Below are 25,625 nucleotides of genomic sequence, written 5' to 3'. Positions count from 1 at the left end.
TCTTAGACACGTCACATTAATTTTCTTCTGGATTATCCTTTACGGTTTCTCCCTGTACTGGAAAATTACAAGTTACTGTATTTCAAAATATTTAAGTCGGTGGCTTCATCCTTTAGTCTTCCTTAAAGTCAATAGCTCAGCAGCGCCATCTGCAGCCTATGTAGCTAGACAGTGGGGGGGGGGGGGCACAGCGGTGAGTGGGGGGGGATGCCAAGGGCCCAATCTCGAAAGGCGGCATACATTCAACGGTGTAAAGTATTCCCTTTACACAGCGTATGTTCGCATACACAGCTCAAAAAGGGTTGGCATCCAATAAAGAAATTCGAAGGAGTCATTCAGGAGCAGTCATTTCCATCGGCGGTTCTGAGCCAGTGGGGGAAATTCCACATTGATGCCAGAGGTCAGCTTATCCAAATGAAAGTCATTGCTGACTTCCAAAAACGTAACTCATTTACTCGAGCCCTGAGGAATGACAGGCTCTTGTAGCCGGTGTGGGAATTGACCTTCTGATTACGAGTCGCGCACTCCGACCTCACCACACTATCCATATATATACAAACAGTGACAAGCAGAGAAACAAACAGCAATTGAACACCTCCACAAGGCCTAGGCCACAACACGCAAACTATCACAAAGGGCGGCATGTTCCTCATACTGTAAACAAGGCTCACATTTAAGAACTTTACCGAGACACAGGAACCCGATACGAGACACGCTTGAGTTTCTTCAATCGGGTATGTGTGGCATCTTTTTACGAAATGGCACTGCCAGCGTGCAACTTGGATACTACGAGCAGTCAGTCACCTGTGAAAGATGCTCCTCATGGCGCTTGGAGCTCACACGATGAGACACACGACACAACAGCAGACCGACGCCACGACACTGCGCACACCTATTTCCTGATCAAAGAGCTGCGCCTTGTTGGGACTGGGCCCCAAATCGCCACACCGCCGCCAACGCCTACACACGCAGAGCACACACCCTCAAAAATGCTCGCGACAAAAGCGAGAAGCCTCCAGAGTAAAGAGCTAAAGCAAGCTAACAGACGTCATGCGATGGTAGACTGTAAGAGAAACCCTATCCGCAGTGTGGAATGGTTTCTTGCCAAACCCCAAGGAAAATTGCACACAAGCGAGCGTGTCAACAGTGCGATCAGCAATTACGAATTTGACTTTTACGAAAATAATAAAAATGATTGACAAAAAATTCAACAGTCAGCTGGAAAAAAAAAAGACGTGTCCCAGCAACAAAGCTACAAATACCGCAGAGCTACGCTACACACAGAAAATATTATATTGTTTTGTTTTACTTTGTGGCAAATTGCACACGTACTTAAGATCTGAATGGAAAATAGCCCGAGCCGTCTTGAGTCTTGACAGCTCCATGCGGTCAGCAAAACAGGTTTGCAACTGCATCAAGAAGTATTAATTTCACCCTGCCAAGCCCTGCAGACTCCTAAGCTCTACGGGGTGAGCAACGTGAATGTCACGGCTTCACCACGGTTCCACCACGTGTCTTCCAAATCTCACAGCTGCATGGCCACGAGTTGGAAACATTGTTGGGTGGGCAGGGGAACAAGTGGCTTTTCACGGGCGATAACGTTCCCAAAGTGACAGGCAGCTCAAAAAGTATTAAAATACATTCAATATTATTGTAAACAAGTCAGCCTATAGAGATGTTTTATTAAGTGGCTATAGTTGCAGGAGAGCTTTTTATATTTAAAACAAATACAATACCGTTGCAAAATGTTTGTACTGCGAGATCTCACTCCATATAGGGCCTGGGTGGATGAGTTGATCTAAAATTGAAGCTCATGGGCCATGTGGTCATCAAAACTGGTTGGGTAAAACCAGTTTTGCAAAAATTCGTCAAAATTGGCGAGATGAGTTATGGGCGTGGTTCTCCTCCAGTGATCCCTCTTGGCCTGGGTAATTACTTCCCAACTAATTAAACTCAGTCTATAGATAAATATAATACACAGTACCGTGTCTCCACTTAGAAATTTCTTCCTGTGATATCCACGGGGTTTATGGCAAAAATGTTATGAACTGATCGTAGGCAAGTTTCACAATCGGTCTTTAAATGACACCGACACTTTTAAATGTCCTTTCTTTTGGCAAGTCGTCACATCAGACTATTTTTATTTCCATCTCCAGTCGCGGTGTTTCTATGTCCACTATCCAACAGACTTTTGTAAGTTTCCTCATAGACCACCTGGCAGCAGTGACATTCGAATCACCAACTCCGCTTAAAACATTAGTTCCCAACTCGTGGTTCACGGACAACTGGTGGTACATGCAAGGTCGTGGGAGTGGCCCGTGGAACTGTTGCACAGATGCTACGATTCAGAGTAGTTTTAATTTTAAAAAATGTTATCGGTGCGTGGAAAATTAAACATTAATGGATGCAAGCCATCAGGCAACATCAGGATTTGCATTTGGATGGGGTTGTCTAGAATGAGACCCAAGCACGCTGCCTCGCCTCAGCGAGAGATTACTCCTCTACACAGGATGAGGCACCAAGAGCCTTTTCTGCTGTTGGGACGGCCGATTCGTAGACTATAAACAATGCACCCTCTGCATCATTCTCTCCCAAGGGCAGGGCTGAACTCAGTACGGCATGTACCAAGCCTGCAATGCAATGCTTAGAATTAGCAGTCAAAACATCGGAACTAAGAAGACAAATGTGGTTACGCATGGTACTTCATTAAAAGCTATCGGATGCCAACGTGAATACGCGATCATCACCAGTGATCCGTTACAATGATGCTTCACACCATCGTACAAGCATTGGCCAAGGTAAAAACAAAATGTCATCAAACACAATGCTGCTAATGCCACCACATGTTGCAATTAAGTCCTTCAACCAGATCCCACAACTGATGAAGGTCACAACTGCTTGAGCTATAAGGTCCCACATCTACAGCATGCCACCATCTAGCTATAAGTTTACCCCTATATGTGCCACCCTCTGAATGCCCACACCAATGCCCGTCTGTCTCTTTAGCCTTTGCTCCTGCATGCTGCACACACGTGTCCCATCGATGGCAACCAACCTTTCCTCACTAAATCTACAATTCCTGCCACGTACCATTTCGAATCATACCCTGCATTGAATTTCGAGCAATCTCTGCATTCACGTGTACGTAAAAGACCAAAAGCGTCCTTTGTAGTTGTTTTATCAGTCCAGCTCTTTGACCAACACAATAATGCAGATAAATACTCTCGGACCCAGGCACCGCTATCTTTATACTTAAGGTATGATTTTATTCCTCCCAAGCGTTTTTATATAGTCCATCAAAAAAACCTGCCCTCCTAAAGCAAGACATCTCACTTGACCTACTTCTCAAAACTCCCGACACATTACGCACATTCATAACCAAACACACAGAGTCGTCGATTACCGACACACTCACTTCCTCCTGACAACTGCTCCACCGGTGTATAGTCTCATGCCTTATAACGGTCATCCCATTGAGTTTCTAAAAAACGAATCTTAAGGCTCCGGGGTGTCCAGTCTTCGTGCCTAACACGCTGCTGAAAAAAACTAGAAACTCCCTAGCGCCGAGGTTCTAGCTAACAAACCTGCGACACAGCTGAAAAGATTTTGGAAGATGGAATTATACAGAAAGATAATGCAGCTCACCGTCAACGACCACTGTGATAATAATGCCCAATCATGGGAACGGCATTGGTACACATTGCGCGTGTCTTTAAATAAGATGAAATATAATTAAGACGAAAATCTCTGACCAAACAGGAGTGCTGGGCAAAAAACACCAAATATGGCAGTAAATCTGAGGCAGTGTCGTCACACATCTGGTTTAACTTTACATCAAACCATAGTGGGACAGAGCAAATCCTTTTTGCTAAAAATAAAAAATAATCATTCACAGCCCCTTGGTCAATCCATTGCTCAAGGCAGTCCAATGCCATGTGTGTACGTATGTTGAACTTCTTTCACGCCGCACGTAGCCAACCGTGGGTCACCGGGATTTTTCTTCACCATACTTCACGGAACTGGTCAGTACAGATTGGGTGAATGGAGTTCCAAGACTGGTTTTGAGATATCACTCGCCAATGATGTTAGCCGTGGCCAGGAATTTAACTTAGCCCACCAAACTCATTGGGCACTACGCTCAGAGACTTGCGCAACAGCTACACCCTTCCCTCGAAAATTACAGAAAATAAATACGTCACATCTGTCATCAAAGTCATAAAAAATTGCAAGTGATTATATTAAATTAACTGGGTGTAAATGTCATGATCTGGTAAGCAGTGGTTTGTATGTTAATGACAACTGCCTCTGGAGGATTCCCAACATGATGGGAAGTAGATGGAGTACAAGTAGGCAGCTGATCTGTCTATTCAACAATTCTCTATGCATAAAATAGCACTGCAGAGGTGTTCAACTCGAAACAACTTTAAGATGGTTGTGAAAACGTTCACATTGTTACGACAGGGGCCAATCTATGCACAGGATGATCACCGTCAACCTCTGACAAAGAGTTTCCCTCCCCCCCCCCCCCCCTCTGTTGACCCGCAGGGAAATGATCACGTCTGCAGAAAAGATGTGAACTCAAAACCTTCAGATTGCGAGTACTAATCATGACACAAACCAGGCCTATCTGTGAGCATGAGGGTTTTTCAGAGTTAGCCATTCATGTGCAGGTTTTTTTTTCTTCCAGTTTCGTCTCACGAGGAACTGAATAAACATCGCAAGCAGGGTTACTCCTAAAATAATCTTGAGACCCGATTGAGGCTGTTTCTGACCAACCGCAGGTCAATTACAATTAGGAGGATTTAGCAATATATCTGGACCCATGGAACGATAATTAGAGCACGCAACCCACAAATGGTACGTTTGTAAGTTAAAATTATCTTCAGATGGTCAATTATCATCGCTTTGGGGTTGAAAAATGAGGACTACTTGTAAGTCAACAGTGGTAGTTCAACAGAGAGATTTTTCCCCCAACTATAGGCAGAAAGCATTTTGACCACTGGTTGAGAACCAGAACAAATAAGAAGGCCATTCCAACTACATTTGAGCATTGAAACATTTTGAAAACTACTTAAAAATGTGTACAGGATGGCTCTGACGAGTGAAATGTTCCGAGGTTAAGTATCGCTGGGCAACTCACTCAGTCACCTTGCATTTTGGCAACCTTTACACTGCAGCAGAGTAATGCACGTGAGCTCGCCCCACGCATCGAGGTTGGTGCCATGGCACGAGCCATTTGCGCACTGTGCCCGCTCACTCGCCAATCTTACAGCAGTCGCACGCTGCCACCACCCCTATTAACACAGTCACGTACGTACGCGCGCACCCTTAATTTCACCACGAGATGAACAATGAAAAACCCATTGAGACTAATGAAACAACATTGCCTCTTTTGCAAGGACGACCCTGGTTCCTTGTGTCATCATGCCAGACTGGGCTTTGCATCCCTACACCAACACAGGGATGTGCCTTTCCTGCATCGCTTAAGGACTGCATGCTGAGAAGCACGGTCCATTTAATGCCGAGGGGCGGGGAGGGCAGAAGAGTAGGCTTTGTGCCCGTTTCATTTAAAACCGTGAAAGTAATTTCAGACTTGGCTTCATAAACACGACGATCGACTCTGCTACCGGGCGTAAACACCAGCGGCGGTGGCAATCCCAGACGTTAAAAGTTTACACCCCTGTTTTGAATGTGGGACGCAAGACCCAGTCTGGCGCTCGCGCCGAACACAAAATACACCAATGTCTCGCGATAGGCTCTTTCACCTTAACAAATTGGATTATTGGCAAGGCGAAAGTTAATTATTGGGGCCTCTTGAGTGCCAGACTTTTAAATGGGTACGCTGGCACTCGAGTTTGAACCACGGGCAGAGGCAATTACGTACTTAACTCGGACGCATATCTCAATGAATCACTTGAGATTTGACAAGTCAAATGGTTGCTCGTGATGTCTGAGTGGCAGACCTATGCGCCTGGTGTTGCGAGGCCTTCCAAGTGATAACTCAATCCCCAAAGATAGATTGCATTTATTTATTTCAGCAGGAAGGTTCCCAATGGAGGTGCTAGCCTCGATTTCATGGGCATCCTATGACGGTATAGATGTTGTACAGTCCATATCTTAGTTACACAAGCATATTCTTGATTCTTTCGGCAAAGTCACGTAGAAGGGAAATAATACAATGATAAAAAATATAAAACAATAATATGATCACGACGTTTCGACTGCAACACAGCTGACCCTCTAAGACCTGCTCAGAGGGTCAGCTAAGCACATCATATCTCCGGTACTGATAAAACGAAGTATCATCACTGTGGTAGGCGCAACAGCGGCAGCACTTTGAAGAGATCGGCGGGAACTGTGGAGCAACGTAAGTAAAGGAATAGTGTGTGAAGCGTGTTCAGGGGAACGTGCTAGCACCTTTGGACGCACCTCTTTCACTTCCTTTTCCACCTCTTCACTCTCTTCTTCTTCTTCATCCGTCAGATCGTGGTCATTTTCGTCGCTCTGAGACTGAAGAAACAGCCCACACACAGATACAGAGAGAATTACACACAGATGCACACATGCAGACAACACAATAAATAAATAGGCCTATCTGCATTTTCATTTTTTCAGGGGACGGTAAAATGAACACCACTTTTTTGCTACAATGCAGACAACATTGATCATGAAAACTAAATGTTAATTCACCGATTGGTTTAAAATTGCGATGCCATGGTCTCAGAGGGAATTGCCGCCACCTTTAAATTTTAATGTTCATGCGTACACTTTTCTTTTTCAAATAACCTATTTCAAACAGTGAATGTCACTCTTCAGTAGACTTCTGAAGGTCACCGAGACCACATTTTTCAAACATCTCCAATTCCTCTAAGAATAAAAAATTACAAAGATACACATCTTGCAATACTCTTGCTGGGTGGTATTATGGCACATTCTCAACCAACAATTAACAGGAGTTTAAATGCCGTTTCAGGGTAAACTCAGAATATCATACCTCTATTGTCAAAAAAGTGAATAGCACTTGGTCAACAGAGCGAATCTAAAATCAACTATGGCCCAGTCACAGGAACGTGGAATTTCCACCACTTTAACAGCATCAGAGTTGGCTGCCTCAGAACGTCCACAAGGGAATGGTGTGCATCACCGACTTTGGCGTTTCCGACGCGAAAATGTGCCGTTCAACGCGCCGAGCGGCACGTAAAGGTTAAAACAATCACGAAAGCCAATTACGTTCATTAGCGCCGCGATAATGGAGCGCCTTCATTGCAGAGGCAATCTAAGAGAACCGTTCACATTAAATCACTGCGTGGGCTTAACGGTCGCTCGGCACGGCGCAACGTGATTTACAAGGAGATGGGGGGGGGGGCACCTTGCACCCATCAGTACAGAGCGTGCCCAGCAGAGGGAGGCATGTCATCATGGGACAAAAAACCCGCTGCTGGAACGAGACGGCATGTGCCTGGGCATGACCAAAGCCATCGAGCAAATGCCACTTGGTGTCTGAGCAAATTAACACATTTTGGACGACCTAAATAAACGGCAGGCGTGACGCCGGGCGATCAAACTAACGGCGGAGTGGCAGCTGAACGAAGCGACGAGTCCAACAGGAATGTTAGCACCGTGGAGATGGGGAGTGATGAGATTTCCACAGAAATCAACGGATTTTGTGTCAGGTGACGCTTGAGGAGTGGCGACAGCATGGCGAGGCCTTCATCCACAGTGGACAGATCATGGCTTTGTTAAATGCGCATGCGTATGTATGTGAGTGCACAAGCTACTAATTGGATAAAAAATATATGGCCAAACTAATTGGATTAAAAAAAAAATATGGACAAGTGCAATTTCATTGGAACCAGAATGACCGAAACATTATAGTACAATGACGAGTTACTGAATGGTTACTTCCTGATAATGTTATCCTTTAATTTTTAGCAACAAGCTGCACTGCCATCGCCATATAGATCACCATCCATGTTTTTCCTTGCGTTGCATTGATCATGATCATCGGCGTTGTTGCTGAAGTCATTCCACGTCAAGTTATAATTCCCCCCCCGCCTGCGTGGAGTTACGGTGGTGGCAACGCAGCTTGTGCCACGGCGTGTCGCGCAATGCCGCTCAATCTGCCAAAGCCGATTTTTGTTGGCTTGATTATGTTTAATAATTTATATTCCTGTTTATGTATTCATGATTTCCTTGTACAACATCTCGAGATGCTTCTGAATGCTTACAAGTGCTACTATACGAATACAATTATTACTATTACAATTATGCAATTTTGGCACCGGTGCGGACAAGAACTATGTTTGCATGATCATCTTGCATGGACTTGACCAACTTTGAAGATTATGAGAAAGCCCTTCGAATATCATACTCCCCTACACTGGGGGGGGGGGGGGTCTCTGGTTAAATCATTTGCGGTTGCCTGAATTTGAGCCGGTGGGTGCCAGCAGGACTGGCTCAGTAGCACTGACACAGCAATTATGAACAGAACAAGCCACTGGGTCACCCCTCATTAATTCAATTCTTACCACGGGATGTGTACAATATACTCCTTAACAAGTTTACATAACTGGCTGCAGCCTGTTTACCACTAACAAAGGGCAGCCTTGTGTGAAAGGGGTTTGCATGATTACAAAAGTCTGCTCAACTGCACGCACATTCCCTTGTAACAATTTAAATGTCCTTTACGCTTGTTATTTTTTTGTTATGCGGCTGGCTGGCACTGTACTCGTAGGCACTTGACAACAATTGAAATGCTGCGTGTTCAGATCCAAGTCAAGGGTCAACGCAGGATATCACATCTCCAGGATCGAAAAAATGAGCACAATTTTGCGGGACGTTAACAGCGGTTGCTGTGAGGAAGAGACTGACCTCCACCATGCAAATGTGGAACTTTCCCTGGTGCCATCGTGGAGCAGGGTGGCTAACAGATATGAGGACAGCTCCACCCCTCGCTCAAAGCCAGGCATTTCATGTTTCATTGCCTCTCCGTATGATGGCGAGTGAAAGAGTGTGGCAACAGCTAACAGTTGTTTGAAATGCTCATCAAAGATCCTTCTAACTTCTTTTACACTTTCAGATTTATTTGATTGAAAAAAAAAGTTTGAAGGAGCTCAGAGAAGCTGTGCCTGTTATTTCCCGGTCCATGTTACAATGCTCCTGGACTTCCTCTTATTGTTATGCACAAATTACTCTGAGAGCAATGTGGCCACTAGACCCAGCTTCTCTGTTCGCATGGCCAAACAGCTGCTAAAAAGAGGCTCGTGGGTTCCAATAATAGCAGTTATCTGTCCGTCCCGGCGCGTGATGTCACTCCACATGAGCCCCCCCCCCCCACGTGACGTCACTCCACATTCGGCCCACCCCCCTCATTAATATTCATGAGTGGGTGGATTTTTACACGACCGCAGAGGAAAGTCGAGCTGAATTAAATCATTTACTACGCAAAGTCACTTCAAATATGAAATTTCTTTACAGAAAGTGACGGTAAAAAAATTAATCTACGCAGCACAGCGCAACATCCGTGCGTGACATCACTGCAAAAGAGCCTCCCCCCCTCATTAATATTCATGCCCGCGTGGCAATTTACACGAACGCACAAGAAGGTCGCGCACTCCACATTCCGCACCCCTCCCCAATAACCATTGGCGGGTGACGTCACTTCTCATGGGGCAACCCACTCCCCCTCATTAATAATCATGAGCTGAACAATTTTTCGATTGAATATTTCAGATTTACTGCAATATACACCCGTCCTTGGACGGGCAAAAAAGCTAGCCCAAGAAGAACCACCTTCAAAGATTCTAGCAGACAAAATGCTATCAATTTGCAACTTCTAGAAAATACATGGGAAATGTTTCAATGCATGCATGAGTACAAATGAAAATCCCCTTTTTAACAGGTGCATGATATACAATTTAAAACCGTCATCATATTAGTTTGGATAATCTCATGATGATTGGAATAAAATAAAAATCTAAACAAGCGGGCAACGCATGTAATCCCGTTAAACCATCAAAGCATAGTTATATTAACCCCATAAGTGCATGGGTCTTTTGGACCAATGTTTCCCAATATCATTTATCCATATAAGGAAACGCAACTTGCAGATTATTAATTGAATCATTTAGTCGCACAAAATCCACGCGGGCAGGGCAATTATTTCTGAAAATAATGATAAATTAGAGTCGGCAGAGGCATTATTGGCCAATTTTCTTAAGAATTTTCCTGTTCGTGTGTTAAAGAACCTCGGTAAATAATGAACAACCACATCTCCAGTAACCTTCAATTTCAACCAGTTGCTGTTCACTTTAATTGCATATATATGTGTCATTAAATCTTGGCTTTCGTGACTGTAGGAATTCATATTATTTGGGTCTTTCGGTAAAGCCACGTAGATAGAAAAATTAAAAATTAAAATGTTCTACCTCAGCAACTCTCCCGCTATATTTTTTCACCTGATGACGATTGCTTGTGTTGCAATCCAAACGTCGTGATATTTTTTTTTTCATCTACGTGGCTTTACCGAAAAACCCAAATAATATGTCATTGTTAAAGAACATGTTTTAAAATAGTTTATTTCTTCAGTTAAATTCATACTGCAACCTTTGTTTCATGATTATGGGATTAAAGCTTCCCAAGAAGCCTTGCAGAAACTGGATGTTGATTCATCCAAGTGCATTGCGCCATTTAAAAGGAACCAACTGAATTGGCACACAACGGGTGGCGATTTTCCCATTTCTCGGCCCAATGCAGTGACGGGGGCTGTCTTCCTCCTGCCAACGCATGACTCATACCCCCCCCCCCCCCCCCCCTGGTCGATCGTGATAAATGCAACACAATGTGGATTTATAAGCATACCGATGTAAGCGCATCTAAAATCAAGGGAGAATGCGTATCGAGAGGCCTTATAAAGGTGGGCGATATTTGTGAAAGGGGAGAATTCATTATTATTGTTGTTGTACAAATAAAATGGGTATTCTTTGAGAGCAGGGGGGTATGGATTGGCAAGGGAAGACTAGTTTGCCAAGCGACAATAACAAGGAAGAGACTGGATTTTAAAAGTTACTGAGTCTTAGGCAGAGGGGGGAAAAGGAAGGTGTCAAGTCTGCACTTGCCCAGGGGGAGTTAGTCGGCAGTGTGAACGGTCAACGCGAGGTAGTCCCACACAACAGGAGACTTGAGATGGGCAGCAGCTACCTCCACCACGAATGCGCACTAATGGCGCACGTAAGCTCTTCGGGACAACGCCGAGCAGAGGGCCACTGTGGATGTGACCAGCTGTTTGGTTCCCCTTATAAATGCTATCCATGGAACAGAGACTTATTAGTTACCGAGCCAATGAGTGAGTGAATAGTAAGCTAGCGATGCGAGTGAGTGATTTGTTAGCGAGCGACCGATGCGAGTGACCGATGCGAGTGAATGACCGAATTTGTGAGCGAGTGAGCGACGAGTAAGTGGGCGATTTGTTTGTGAGCGAGTGACTTAGTGAGCGAGTGAGACAGAGGCATCAGGTAGTCACACACTCACGTCGGGGCTCATGAAGGACACGCCGGTGGACCTGCGCTTCTCCCGTGGGCGGCGCCGATCCCGCACCACCGACAACTTGTTCTTGCCCTTGTCTCCCTCCGTCTGGCTGTCCTCCTCGCCCGAATCGCCTGTGGCACAGCAGCGACCGCTTGGTCACTCACAGTTCCACGGTGACAAGGCAACGGAATTGTGAAACCCTCCAATGTCACTACTTGGGGAAGCAATAGGGGCAGTGATTGTTAACAAACGTGAAGAAATGCCAAGAAGGCTTCCTTTTGCGGACAGAAACCTTGACTGCATGGGCAAGAACCCCTTTCGTAAAATATTTTCACAGGCGAATTCACAGCAATTTCCCCAAACAAAATAACTTGGGAAGGCAACTCATCTCAAGTTCGGAAACCGATTGCCAGCAGAATAAACTCCACATTGCTATGGTGGGGGCAAGTTTATTCACAGGGGTACCACTTCTGACTTCCCTCCAAGCAGGACTTATTTTATTGATCCCAGAGGACTGAAGGGGATTATTTTAACCCCAATCAGGAATGTAACTTGCAACGTTACGATAGATATGAGATAAATATTATATCATTTTAATAGGAACACACGTACAATTCAAGACAAATGCTCAACATGTTTTCTATACATCTGTACTGGGGGAGGAGGGGGTGCAGGACTGGTTCTGACATCACTCGCCAACTGATCTTAGCCATGGCCAGGAATCGAACTCAGGTTGCTGGGTTAAAAGCGCAGCGCGCGCTAACCATTGTACCACCACTCCACCCAAAATATATAAATACGTACAACGCAATAAGACTACTGCTGTGCAACACGCGAAACAATGACATTCAACCGCACGCATGTGTTATGCAGAACTTATTTCGCACCGTACGTAGGCAACCGTGCTAATCGGAGGTGCGAAATGCATCGCAAATACGGTGCCCCCCCTCCCTGCCGCGGTGCCACCATTACCCCTCTCTGGCTCCACGACGGTGACCGTGGGCACACGGGTCGAGCCAACGCTGCCGAGACCCGACCCCGTGCTCCCTCCGCCGCCCGCCCTCCCCGCCGGAGACCCCCCGCCCGCCGGCGCCAGCGACGCCGAAGGGCGCAACCTCTGGTAGGGACCGTCCTGGGTCTGACGAGGCAAAAGGGGAAGGGGGGAGGGAGAAAAAAAATAACGCGAGTCGATCGTCGAGATGAATTGCGCGCAGATTTCGTGTTCGTTTGGGTTAAGCCGCGGCGTAATCCAGCTCAGATGAGCGAGGGGTGGCGCTCATCTGTCAGGGGCCTGAAGGCAACGGTGGAAATCCACATTCTACAATTCTTATTGGATGGCCACTATGAACTTACAACCATATGATACTGATGTTGCCAATCACAGAAAAATGATGAGCAGAGTCAATCCCCAAACTGGAATTTGAAATCGCGGATGTTTTTCTGATCGTTGAGCACTGCAGCACCACGCAAGATTATGTTCATTGGTCTGCCAATTATATTCCAACCAACTACAACCCCATGAACACTGCAGAAATACAGCGACAGCAAATAAAATGAAAACATTGACACTTCAGTTATAATTTTAAAAACATTACACGTAAATAAAACAAGTTACCCACATTTCTGCCACGGCAATTGAACCCATCATCCCCCCAAAGGCTCGATTAAATACATACCATGTTGAATGGTGGCTGGTTTAATAGAGCACTATTCAAGTGAAAGGCCATAAAATGTTAATGTGTGCTGGATGAAGCCCTCCCCCACCCTCCGCGGGTCATGGGGTTTATTGGACCATACTTCACTACACTGGTCAGTGCGGGTTGAGGAAGGTGAGGAGCATAGATGTGTGAGCATAGAAGCATGGTAAAAGCATGGATTTTGCCGCACTGCCATCTGCTGCCCTTGGTGGTTGATTAAGAAATAGAACATTTAACAGTTTTCTGCAACGTTTGTTCATTCAAGTGAGCATAAGTGACACTTGTGGCGCAGAGTTGGTGCAAGGCAACGTGGGGGAGTGGTGCCAAGTGATGTAGGTTGGCAAAGGGAGGCACATGGATGGTATGGGACAACACAGACTGTTATGGGGCAGCATTGATTATGCAGCATTAGGTGACTGACATGAGGCTGGTGTTTGGGGTCACAGGGACAACACACTGGATGGCATAGGCCGATATAGAGGGCCCATTGCGTGGCATGGTAGGGCACCAAGGGGCCAAGTGGATTCACAGGGTGGTGATGGTGAGAAGTTTAACACGTGGGCTTTCGCGACCAGTATTATTCATAATAAAGGTTTCTGGGTGAGATCGCGTAATTACGTGTCGCAACCCTCCACCACCGGACACGGCCAATCAGTCAAAATGTGTCACGTTAACAAAATACCAATTAGTCACTTCTTCAGCCCACCGGTGTGTTTGAAGCGTGAATCCACAACTTTTAGAATTTGAGTACGACGTTTCGCTGGTAATTACATCCAGCATTTTCGGGCAATTTGCTTCCGGTTTTAAATAGTGCAGGATGACGTCTTCATTGTTGAACCCCATTAGGTTTCGAGATCAGAGGCGGAGGTGGGGGGGGGTATTGCAATAATGTAATAGAACAGTAATCAGCCACTTAGCATGTGACTCCTCTATAAGGAATTGCAATGTATTGCGAATTACTTAATAATACGCTTCCAGGCTGCGCTGAGTCTGTAGCTATCACAGCGATTTGAATTATTTGTATCCAATTAGTCTTGGCCAGTAATAATTCGTTTTTCATAACACTTCAACGGTATCAAAATCAATTGAATGTCCTTGTTGGCAAGCATGCTCTGCCACTACTGACAGTTGTGTTTGAAATAATTTAATATCCCTTTGGTGTTCTTGTAGTCTTATGATCATGTTATGTCCCGTCTGTCCAATAAAGCATTTACCGCATAAGCAATTGATCCAATATACACCTTCTGTTGATCACTTCGGTAATTCATCTTTAGTACAAGACACTATTTATTTTGTGTACCGTACCAAATCTCACTTTAATGTTTTGCTTTTGCAAAACACGAGCTAATTTGTCAGTAACTCCCGAGATATATGGTATTTTCATTGTTTTGATAATCTGATCACTTTCAGCAGTATTGTTGTTCGGTTTTGGTTTGGCATTCAATGCTCTGTTAATTTGAGCATTATAGTAGCATAAATAAAAATTATGAATTATTATGATGGTGAGAACACAGGAATTGTGTGGTAGGGCACCAGAGTAGCAAGGAATTGCAGATGATGCCATTAGTGGACGGAGTGGGGCAATGGCAAGGTGGTGCGGGTGTTCAGTGCAGAGCGGCATGGGGCGGGCGGGGGGGAGGAGTGCCCAGCTCACGTCGCTGCCGTAGGTGCGGGAGGGCCGCCCCCGCGCGTCCGACGCCTCCCGCGACTCCGTGTCCTTCTTGTCGTCGAGTCTCTCCGCAGACTCCTTCTCCTCGGGCTGCTCGCGGCCCCCGCGCTTGTCCGAGCCATAGCGTCGGATCTTCTCAGCCTCTTGAAGGTCTGTCAGGGTGACGCCCTGCCCGACGGCGTGGGAGAGGGAGAAAAGAGACACAAAGGGGGGAGAAAAAAAATTGTTGCTTCGTTGCCATGGGTGGTGAAATAAAATTTAAATAAACACGAGTTTTTGGTTTCATCATCGAATTGAAATGGCATTAACCGATAGGCATTATGGGTTAATGTATTGCAGTAGAATTGTATTAAAGGCTAACTTTATACAGTTTCATATTCTCCCGAGTCTCGTCTGCAGGGCGTCTCAATCACCAATGCTACACCATGGATTCATTTACAAAAAAACTCAACCGAAACCATTTTTCAAATCAAAGCCAATGTATTTATATGCTCACACAAGCAATGGAGTGGTAATTCATCTCTGCTGGTTTCACCGAATCAACAGCGGAAATGCCACATCTATAATGGCGGCTATCATCTGCATGATTACAACCACTGCTGATATTTCAGCAAGTGTGACTCATTGTATCAACCCAAAACAGGTGGCGGACTGAGTTGAGTTGTGTCCCAACTGATTGCGAGTCAAGCCCTCTGACCAGTGTCAGTATCCTGTACTTAGTCCTCTGGCACTCTCGTCATGAGCCCCGTGAGTCTCCTGGACACCAAAACAGGCAAATAGTTTTGAGATGGATTGCGATACCAAGCGAGGCAGCTGGGGGGCAACGTTTGCCCTCTTTAAGCAGCACTGACAAACGTTAACAGCAAAATTTTGCACCGGCTGACATCACAGCCGAGTTTATTTCCTATCTGGGCCTTTTTTTTTCCTTTGCTGCCTACAAGCAGCTACATGGGTGGCACTTCCACCGTCACCAAGTTGTAGCACTGCAGGATCGGAGAGACTGGCTGCATTCACCACGTGGTAATAATTACATACACCGACGCATTCTTCTCCTGTACACGGTACCGTGCAAACTTTTCTGTTCATTTTGTGAAACGGTGTCCGACGAGGCAATGCCACAGAGAGATTGACCACATCACAGTAATGTAGAACTCCGTAGCTAGCTCCGGGTCTCCATTGCAGGCGAGAGCCAGCTCATGCTCATATTTGAAATCGATAATACTGTAGGCTCAACAGACTTTGTCGTGGGCAGAATTTCCATAAACGTACATCAACACACATGATGGGGTAAGTGACTTTCTCTTGCCCTTCCCTGTGGACAAACGATTGGATGCCATTGCACACCGTCGTCCTATGGATGCCAGCCAGGACGTGGAAACATTCATCGCTCACGCAAAGTCTCACCTGGGTCGATCTACGCGTTTGCCGGGCCTGCCTGGACCTGGCCTTCCTCTGCGACTCCGACTCCTCGTCGCGTACGGGCGTGAGGTATGACCTGCGACCGATATCGCACGCTCACTCTGTGTATCTTCGTAAGTCAGCCGAGAGGGGTTAGGGGTGGACGAGACTTTGTTCGCACGAGCCTTGTGGGTCGCTCAAGTGTAGCACCGTACACAGTTTATCGAAAGTAGCAATTCGCATAAAGTAACGTGTTTTGAGAATGCGGAATGTCTTAAGAGGATTAGGGGATCTCAAAGGAGATAATCAAAATAATTGCAGAGACTTAAAGCCAAACATGTTTGAAAATAAACAGATTATCAATGCTCTAATTGTGCAATTAGAAAAAAAACAATTAATCCCGAACGTGACAAATTAAGATGTTTAACCACTCAAACGGTAATTGTTGTCATTATCTAACGCCACAATAATGGGACTGTTGAGTCCGTCGCACCCTTAAATGCCGGTATTGGTTTATGGCAGAGATTTTTCTAGCAGAGAGAACAAACCAAATATGGTGGCATTTATTGCGGTTAGAGGCTTCTGGAAAGCCAACTCCAGCCAATGCTAGACAACGAATGTGTTGAGCGGGCTGTAGAACACCGCAGTGGAGTTGTTACCAGCAGCTCAAACTTCTGCCAACGCCACCTTATTTGGTTTCTCCAACGGCTCAAGAAACCCCCCCCCCCCCCACAACCAAGGGAAACGGATGTTCAAGAATAACCAAACACATTTCACGCTTACATTTTGGCGACTGCAAGATGCTCATTTAAATATTAAACATTTCTATTTTAGAAGGAAAAAAAATCATAATTAACGGGGTAGAGGGTTCACTCATGGGGGGGGGGGACGCAACACACACATTTAATGCAAAGCGTAAGAAACACAATCCACAACAAGCACAAACTGGCTCGCTCGGCAAACAAGGCGACACAAGCAGCAACCATTACGACCGTAACACGGAAAACTGACGGCTAATCTAGGCCAGAGGTGTTAAAATCGTTTTGGCCAGCGGTCCCGTATCCTTCAAGTCTCAAATACAGGAGCATACATGGGATATTCGACAAAATATAAATTTGCACCTCTCGCGATTCAGGTAAGACGCGAACCAATAAACACGAGAGCTTTCTTACCGAAGAGACATACTTAGGCTGTGGGTCACCCAGTTGTCCAACATGGCTTTGAAGTTTCATCAATGAGAAAGAATCAAATTCAATGATTTGTTACATGGAAAATCCCGTAAAGAACAGTCACCCAGCTAGTTTCTAAGGGAGATTCCGTGGTGCATCAGCACAGTAAGAAAATCCGACATCAAAAGTGATACGTATACGGAATAAAGAAGACCACTAAGTTCAATTGAATGGAGTCGTTATATGGAGCGCTAGTCGTGTAACTCTGAAGTCACTGGTGTAAAACATATTTGCGTAAATGCAGTGACATCACTAGAGAGCTTGACTTGATTTCCAAGTTACAAATTAAGCCTCAATATCATGTTGGCAACTCCAGGACACAGCCTAGGCATGTACCAAAAAGATACGAGTTATTTATTATTGGATTACATCTGTATTGAATTACAGACTAAATATATTATTTTTAAGTGGATTTTCCCCTATTGCCATCTGCATTAAGATTTAGAATAACTTGGGAACTCTCGGTGAGTAGAACATCACCCATGTGTTATAGAATGGTCGGGAGGATGAGATTTCACAGAAACGTTTCTGCAATCTCCCATCCGACACTTTCCCACAGACCCTGCTACAATGAAAAATGTTCATTGCGTGGCAGTCAAACAAATATACTTATTTGGCAGAGCTGGAATTTCGCCAAATTAAGTACAAAACCAAAGTGAGGTCAGTTAAGTGCTATGTTTTCAAGACCCATGAGAAAACCACTGAAGAATACTTCTATAGCTGCATTTACATGAGGGAACACATTCTAAACATGTCCACTTGTTAAGGGCACTAGGGAAGTGGACATCGTTTAAAACAGGCACAGACTCCTGACTGGAACACGAGTGAAGACAAACCAGAGGGGAGTTCGACTAGGTGTCATCAGTGATGTCCACGAAGAAGGATGGACTTACGTTGGGCTTTCCATTCAAAGATTAATGTCCAGAGGTCATCACGGCAAATGTCGCCGATGCAACCACACCTTACGATCGCTTCGTTCCTTCTGGTAGACTCCGCGACTATTGCAGGGTCAACACAAAACCTGCAAAATCTGCTCTTACAGAGTGTGCACATCTGTTTGGCCATCTTTACTTAGAGGCCAGAAACGTATTTTATAGTTGTTTCATTGCGAGTTTGGCCCACTCCCACAATACCTAGTTTATTTCATAATTGTCTCTAGAAAAGCCTTACTTGCAATATGTTTTTAATAAGTAGTCTGCCAATGCCTTCAAGAGTATTTAGCATTTTGGGGGAATCAGAATTGCCTGAAGCAGTTCCATGGGGCCAGGTCAGATCAACTCACATTGGTTCATGATGTTAACTGCCAGCCTGGTATAAAAAAAAAAAACTCTTCAAGTTCTACAGGCCTCACAATCAGGCTTAGCACCCAGATGAATCGGTATTGGCGAGTAACAGGTCTGCCAAATCCATGTCCGTATGTACAGAGTTAAACTTTAATGGATGGACAATGTGGCCTCCCCTATAGTTGTATGACAGGGGTCACACGGGAGTGGTGAAAGGTCACTTAAAGATAACCAAACTAGTTATGAAACGACAAAGTAGGTCCTTTTAGGCAATTAACCAAGAGGGCAGAGCACTTGAAGTGTGTTGAACCATACACCGACAATCCTGTTTTGACCCACTTGTAGTGTCAGACTTAAGAATGGGACACTAAAGTTGTAAGGCTAACGGACTTATATCGCTCAAATGAACTACCCATAAAGGTAATGGCCATAAATAGAATTGTGTTTCTAATTTAGCAATTGATACTTAGAAAGATTTTCCGAGTATGAGGGTAACTGATCAAAAAAATCAATGGAACTGTGAACCTGTCGAATTTTGTGGTTGGATGTGAAAAATGTAGCAGCTATAATCCTACAAAAAAGCTCTTTATTACGAGTGATAAACTCACTAGAATGAATTAATGACTGGGAGTCGGTATGTGGCTGAATGCATGAAGGATGAGCAGGTCCCATGAGGGAAAGACATGGATAGGGGAATACGCGACACGTCAACGCTCATCCATGCGTATACCAACACCAATGAGGGGAGGGGATAAAATACACCTTCAGTTTACACAAATGGCCGCTGGCCACAGGATAAACACCTCTGGTCTAGATTGCAGCTTCATGGTAAATGGGTGGGTATGGTGAGGCAGGAAGGGAATGGCAGGTGGGATGGGTGAGTGGTTCTAAGGTTAAACGAGTGCAGGGGGTCACAACAAGGCAACAACTTAGCACAACCGCAACATTTTGACTTTTGCAAAAATATCTCAATTAACTTTCATTGCGATGAATAACAGCCTTCAGTAAATTCCACATTTCAAATCAGTTTTTATAAAGTATACATTTTCTGCAAAGAACCCATTGGTTAGTGTTACGGTTAGTGTTATTAGAATTGTGAAGCACAAACAGATTAATAGACACGCAAATTTGATTACCAAAACCAGTCCCAATGAAAGTGAACGGTGACCGTTATGGACTCCATCTCTGTGAGAGTTAATGACGATCCACGTCCTCTATTTTGGGAACTTATCCAACTGAGAAGCGGACGGAGAACGCTTCCTCAAAAATTGTTTGCCCATCTACAAATACAGCGGTTATGCTAAATTCCACCTTCAAGCGCCCCCTTGCACCCACTCAGTCACACACACACTCACGCACGCACTCGCTTACACGTACACTCACACGCAAGCACACACACCTGCGTCGCTCTCTGTTCTCCCCGGACAGGGCCGCCCCGCTCTCCAGGGACGGGGCCGAGCCTCCCGACACCGTGGGCGGGACCGTCACGGTGACGGCGGGCACGGTGCCACCACTGCCGCCACCGATGCCCTCCCTGCTGCCCCGTTCGGGGGCCTCCTCGACCCGAGAGCGAAAGATGGCCGAGCTACTGCGAAGTGGAGCAACAAGACGGGATTCTCCAGCATAGGCCGGGGCCAGGGGGCGCGGGGGGCTGACTTTATGGCAACATTCTTTTGCATTAAAAAAACAATCAATCGAATTTTTACGAAGTCAAGGTGCTTCCTCTAGTTCAAACAAGCACGAGGTGGTGCTCATTTTTATTTTGTTTAATTGGTCCAGTGATTTAATTTGAACCCGCCTATGTTGGGGGCTAGTCAACGTGTAAGATGACCAGCGGTGACGATGGACTGAATGGATCCACCAACAGGCATTTGAATTCGTAACCTTCCGAATGTGAGTCGCTCACTCTAAAAGATTGTGTCATCTGGCCACTTTTCAATTCAACGCAACACCTACTGATACGATAATAACAGGGTCGCACAAGAGAATGGAATGAGTGCTCGTTTGGGTCTAACTTTTGAATGAGTCATATAATGCACTTCCTAAGAGGTGAGAAAAAAAAAGTCATACAATTTGGATAGCCGAGTTCCTTATGTACGAAGCGCAAACCCATTTGGGGGTTGTTTCTCCGCAAGATAAAAAAAATGGGGGGAGGGGGGGAATTTGGTAAATGTCCATGGGAGTCTAATTGTACCAGAGAACAAGGACTGGTAAGCCTCGCCAGATGTGTCCGTGGTTCATGAAGTCCCAAAAGAAGTTAGGAGAGCGCAGGAGACCGGAACACGGAGGACAGAGAATGTCCGCAGACGACATGCACACAAGTTAGAATGCAATTTCTCCAACTCCATTCCTTGCACCCTGCCTCGGCACACTCTTCCACTATAGCCACACTTCTCTATGCAAATATAAATTAGGATTAGAACATGGCACACATACCCAAGTATAATGTTAATCATTCAAATCCTTTATATACCCAGTAAAGGGTCATAACTAAGCCCACCTAACCAGAAGGGCTATCTGCTGAGCATGTTGGGCCAATTGGTTATGGCGCATTTATATGTCCAGGTGGAAACCAAAGTGACTGGGGAAAAGGCCCCTTACCAATAGGAAATAACGTTTCAAAATTCAGACACAGCAGACATCTGGTATCAGGTTGGCGACTCGTGGTACCTAAAAATCTCAACAGTCCACCAACCCTGCCTCCAAAGGTGTTACGACAGGTGTGCGCTACCATGCCTGGAAAATGTGTTCTCCAAGTGCTCAGCTGTGCCGAGCTGGTTGCTAGAACTGGAGTTAGAGAAACCATGAGTTAAGGGAGCCGACCTGCGTTTGTTCTCGTTTCCAAAAGCGCACAGCAGAGAGCAAGCAAGCAGGGGGGGGACAAGCGTGGCACACGCAGGACAGGCACGATGGCAAAGCGGAGGGCTTGTACCCACACAGCCACCCACCCACAGGGTCTTACCTGCCCACTGAGAGGGCTACGGCAGAGACTGGGGCAGTGCTAGTAACGTTCATAACGTCATCCGAGACACGGACTGTGGGCACAGGAGTGGTGGACGTGGAGGTGGGGAGGACCGGAGGGGGTGAGGAGGGCGAGAGGCCTGAGGAAGAGTCAGAAGAAGAGACCTCTCCACCGTGCCTCCCGTTGGGGCTGCTAAATGACGGCGTCGGCAGAAAGACAGGGAGGAGAAAAAAAGGGAGATTACAAATGTAAAAATACAGGTATTGGGGATGAAGGAACATTGAGAGAGCAAGTGCGACGATCTGTAGAGGAGAGGGACCGTCAGCATCCCAGGGGATGAAGTCATGAAGGAGCGAGGAGGCGAAGGTACAAGGCATGCAGCAGTCCTCTCCTGGATGGATACAGCAGCGGGGATTTTATACCTGTGCTGCAAAATGTAACAAGGTGCCGTGATGCAAAAAAGTGATGGGGAGCCAAAATGAGATGAGCTATATGGTAATCACAATCTCCTGGGATGTTGTGATCGATTGCAGGAACCTTTGCCGATTGTTTCCCCATCCACGTCCGATTTAATACGGGTAAAAACTATTTTCTGAAAAATTAGAGGTGGCATCTGGAGCCAGCCAGCAAGATAAAGATGGAGCAATGGGAGTGCTTTACAATGACTTCTGATCAATGACAATAGCCAAGAACAAATTAGGTATAAAATTGACTTCTTACTCGGTGTTAGGTTCAGGGTAAAGGCTACCAACGCCAATTACATATTCAGCGAGAAGTCATTAAAATTCTCAAATGCAATTTCATTTTGAAGACTCAAAGGGGTAATGGAAATTAAATATGGATGACCTATTGAAGAGATAAACAATTAGCTTATTCCTTACAAATTGAGAAGTCACTGCTCACCTGATCAGGTCTCCACTGCCTAGCAGCTGAAACTGGATTTAAACTCGTATCCCTAAAAAAAAGGATTCTGGGAATTTATGTAATCAAACTGTAGTTTTGATTATTTACAAGGGTTCAAAAAGTCAAAAGTCGGAGTCATTTCTTGCTCAAAAGAATGCCGAGGCAGTGGTGGAAATTCCATATTCCGATGGCGGAGGCAAGTCTATCCACAGGACAACCACTGTTTAACTTTGCCACAAAGCGGTACTCATTTATCGACCTTGGAAGGATGATGGGCTGAGTCAAACCCCTAACCAGGATATTAACCTTTTGATTATGAACCACTCACTCCATTATGGAGCCACCTGGCCGGTTGATGATGACGCTTACTTGATTGTTTTGTGTTTCTGCATAATGACCGTGACATTTTTTGCCATTGCAATTATTTTTGTGTTTGTATTTTACCCCAGGCCATCCTTTACAAAAGAGGCTTTTTTGTCTCTATGCACTCTCACCCGGTTATGAGTACATCAAATTGATTTGACAGCTTGAAACAAGAGGTGAAAGAAATTACGTTTGTTGGTCACCACTTTTTTTTTGCATCACGTCACACCCTCATCATGGACGCGCGTAATATCAGCGGTCATTTCACACAAGCCCCCCTCCCCCCCCCAGCCTTAGCGGACTGCAGGTACGGGGGGGGGGGCGGTTGCCTTGGGCGGGGCGTTTGAGCGGAAAAGGGGAACAACCTTGGCATAGAGGGAAGGACGGCATTCATGCTCACCCCCCACCCGCCACACACACTGCCCCCTCTCCCATCCCGCATGCCAGCACAAGAGTTGAGCACAGCGATACTAAAGAACCTCTTTTCCATTTGCCACGTAGTAAGGAAGCAGTCGAGCCTGCAGCACGCAGCAACCATAGGGCATGCAGAGTTCTCTTCGGCGGGTTTCACCTATTGGATCATTCCCTTGATTCTTCGGTGTGTGAATAGTCACCTACTTCATCGTTGTTACGATTAGTTAGAGAGGTGCACCGAATATCCACTTTACGACCATATTTCCAGAACCGGATCAACATCATCATCACCTATTAAGGCCGCACCACTCCCTGATGTACTGTGCGGTGAGAGGTTAGTGGTGCGTGGTTGGTTTGTGATGCAGTGGCAGGGTGTATATTATCGGATGAGGGGTCTGCGATGAGGGATAGCCGGGTATGATGAGAGGGGTGTGTAGGGGGATTCAGGGTGTTTGGTGAGGTGTGAGGGATGGAGCAGAGTGTTATCGTGATATTTGGCAAGGTGTGCGGTGAAGGCGGTGTGATGTGTATAAAGGGGCTCTGGTATGTGAATGTGCAGTGTGTGATTTGGAGGGTGCAGTTTAGTAGTTTGGCCTGGAAATATGGTTTGTTTTATTTCATAAAATATAGATACAGATATGACTAACAACCTTCGAATCCAGATCCGATTGGACTCGTAACTTTGCATGATAATAAAAATGTTATTCGGTGCACCGCTAATTTTTATGCGCAACTATTTCAGTGCCGGAAAATGAACACCTTTGCCAAATACACAAACTTGCCTTGCAGTAAAAACTTCAACATCGCCTGTCCCTTTGCCACTGAATACATTAACATACAGGCAGCGGAGTGAGAATACTCACGCCACCTAGAATAACAAAACACCGAAGATGCCTGCTTTTATACAGCACAGACTGATTTATATTTCTCCTCCCCCCGCCCCCGAACATCGTGCAACATTTACTGCCGCTAATAACTGCCCACATGGGCTCTCGTCTCTATAAAAAAAAGCCTTTTCGGGAAAGTGATTTTAGCCTTTTGTTAATTATAACCCCCCGACAAACCGAAGCGGTAAAGGTTCCGTAAAATGAGAAATCTAAGCTGGAGTAGCCAATAATTGCAAGGTTTAGAGTTTTCACAGTGGCAAATTAATTCAAAACTCCGGCTATACCTGCCAAATGCTCATCATAGGTAAAATACATCCGCAGCTTAGTGCACGTTTGGCACCAAATCGCTGACCCCTTTATTGCAGAGGAGCTATTATGTGGTTTTAAATGATTTTTGTATCTCATTATGCGATGCCTGTGCGGGTTCCTAAGTACGGGGTACGAGCACAGCGCTGAATAGGATGTCAACACAATGAGAAACCTCATTACACTTCCATCAGACAATCTGAATATGAACATATGGGAAAACATTTTTTTTTTCCACAGCGACAGTAGCAAAAAAAAAAAAACCCTAATTATTTTTCACTAACCTGTTATTTTACGTGTTAAATTCACTGAAGCAGTTACTTAGCAAATTAAACTCAACATATCATCCAGCGATGTACGAGACAAAAGTGCTGCTCTTGTACTTCAGGGAGAATGTGAACGACGTTAGTAGACACCAATGGCAGGGGGGTACCTGCGCTGGTACGCGGGTGCCGTGTTTTCGCTCGAATCATCGAATCTCCGTCGGGTGTAGGAGCTACTTCGAGCTAAAAGCATCCCCACCGTGTCCCTGCAAACACACACAGACGTGCACACGGTACGCACGCACACACACACAATTCCGCTATGAGCAGACGTACGTACACACACTGAACGCAGGTTGTTTTAGGAGCAAACTGTGGGCAAGTGTCACAATCGTAGCATATCTAGCATGTGATTGTCAATTAATACATTTTGATATATACTAAAAAATCCTGTAATATGCAGAATTGATCGCTTGTTAGGATAGAGGTCAAATACATCTGAAAGAGCCCAGAGTTTAGCAAACAAGAAGCTAGAGCAGCATTGCCGGTACGGAGCCACGAGAAGGATGTACCGCTCCGGCCTGCCTCACTTTGGCAAGCACCAATGGAATAAGGCAGAATGGAAGGGAAATCACAGAGGCCCCCCTTGTGTCCCATGCTAAGCTGAAGACATGAGCACCTTGTACCCGTGGATGTCAATCTTAATGTACAACATCTACAGCTTG

General features: G+C 45.5%; 1 protein-coding gene across 11 annotated transcripts in view; it reads right to left on the bottom strand.

Annotated features, from left to right (window-relative positions):
* Nucleotides 1-25,625, bottom strand: part of LOC133347509 (protein phosphatase 1 regulatory subunit 12A-like) — a 104,392-nt gene that overhangs the window by 21,513 nt on the left and 57,254 nt on the right. For 5 of the 11 annotated variants that reach the window (XM_061559824.1, XM_061559818.1, XM_061559821.1 and 2 more), the window contains 8 exons: nucleotides 25,071-25,166; nucleotides 21,765-21,956; nucleotides 20,202-20,390; nucleotides 16,297-16,387; nucleotides 14,878-15,060; nucleotides 12,499-12,664; nucleotides 11,530-11,657; nucleotides 6,418-6,510 (listed from right to left, as the gene is read on the bottom strand). In XM_061559824.1, the coding sequence (XP_061415808.1) occupies nucleotides 6,418-6,510; nucleotides 11,530-11,657; nucleotides 12,499-12,664; nucleotides 14,878-15,060; nucleotides 16,297-16,387; nucleotides 20,202-20,390; nucleotides 21,765-21,956; nucleotides 25,071-25,166 (1,138 nt within the window). The remainder of the gene's footprint in view (nucleotides 1-6,417; nucleotides 6,511-11,529; nucleotides 11,658-12,498; nucleotides 12,665-14,877; nucleotides 15,061-16,296; nucleotides 16,388-20,201; nucleotides 20,391-21,764; nucleotides 21,957-25,070; nucleotides 25,167-25,625) is intronic. The other 6 variants (XM_061559820.1, XM_061559822.1, XM_061559819.1 and 3 more) reach the window with 5 other exon arrangements.

Source organism: Lethenteron reissneri, chromosome 26 (assembly GCF_015708825.2).
Source record: "Lethenteron reissneri isolate LAM-NWPU_2019-01 chromosome 26, ASM1570882v1, whole genome shotgun sequence".
Classification (NCBI taxonomy): domain Eukaryota; kingdom Metazoa; phylum Chordata; class Hyperoartia; order Petromyzontiformes; family Petromyzontidae; genus Lethenteron; species Lethenteron reissneri.
This window is presented reverse-complemented; position numbering and strand designations above follow the sequence as displayed.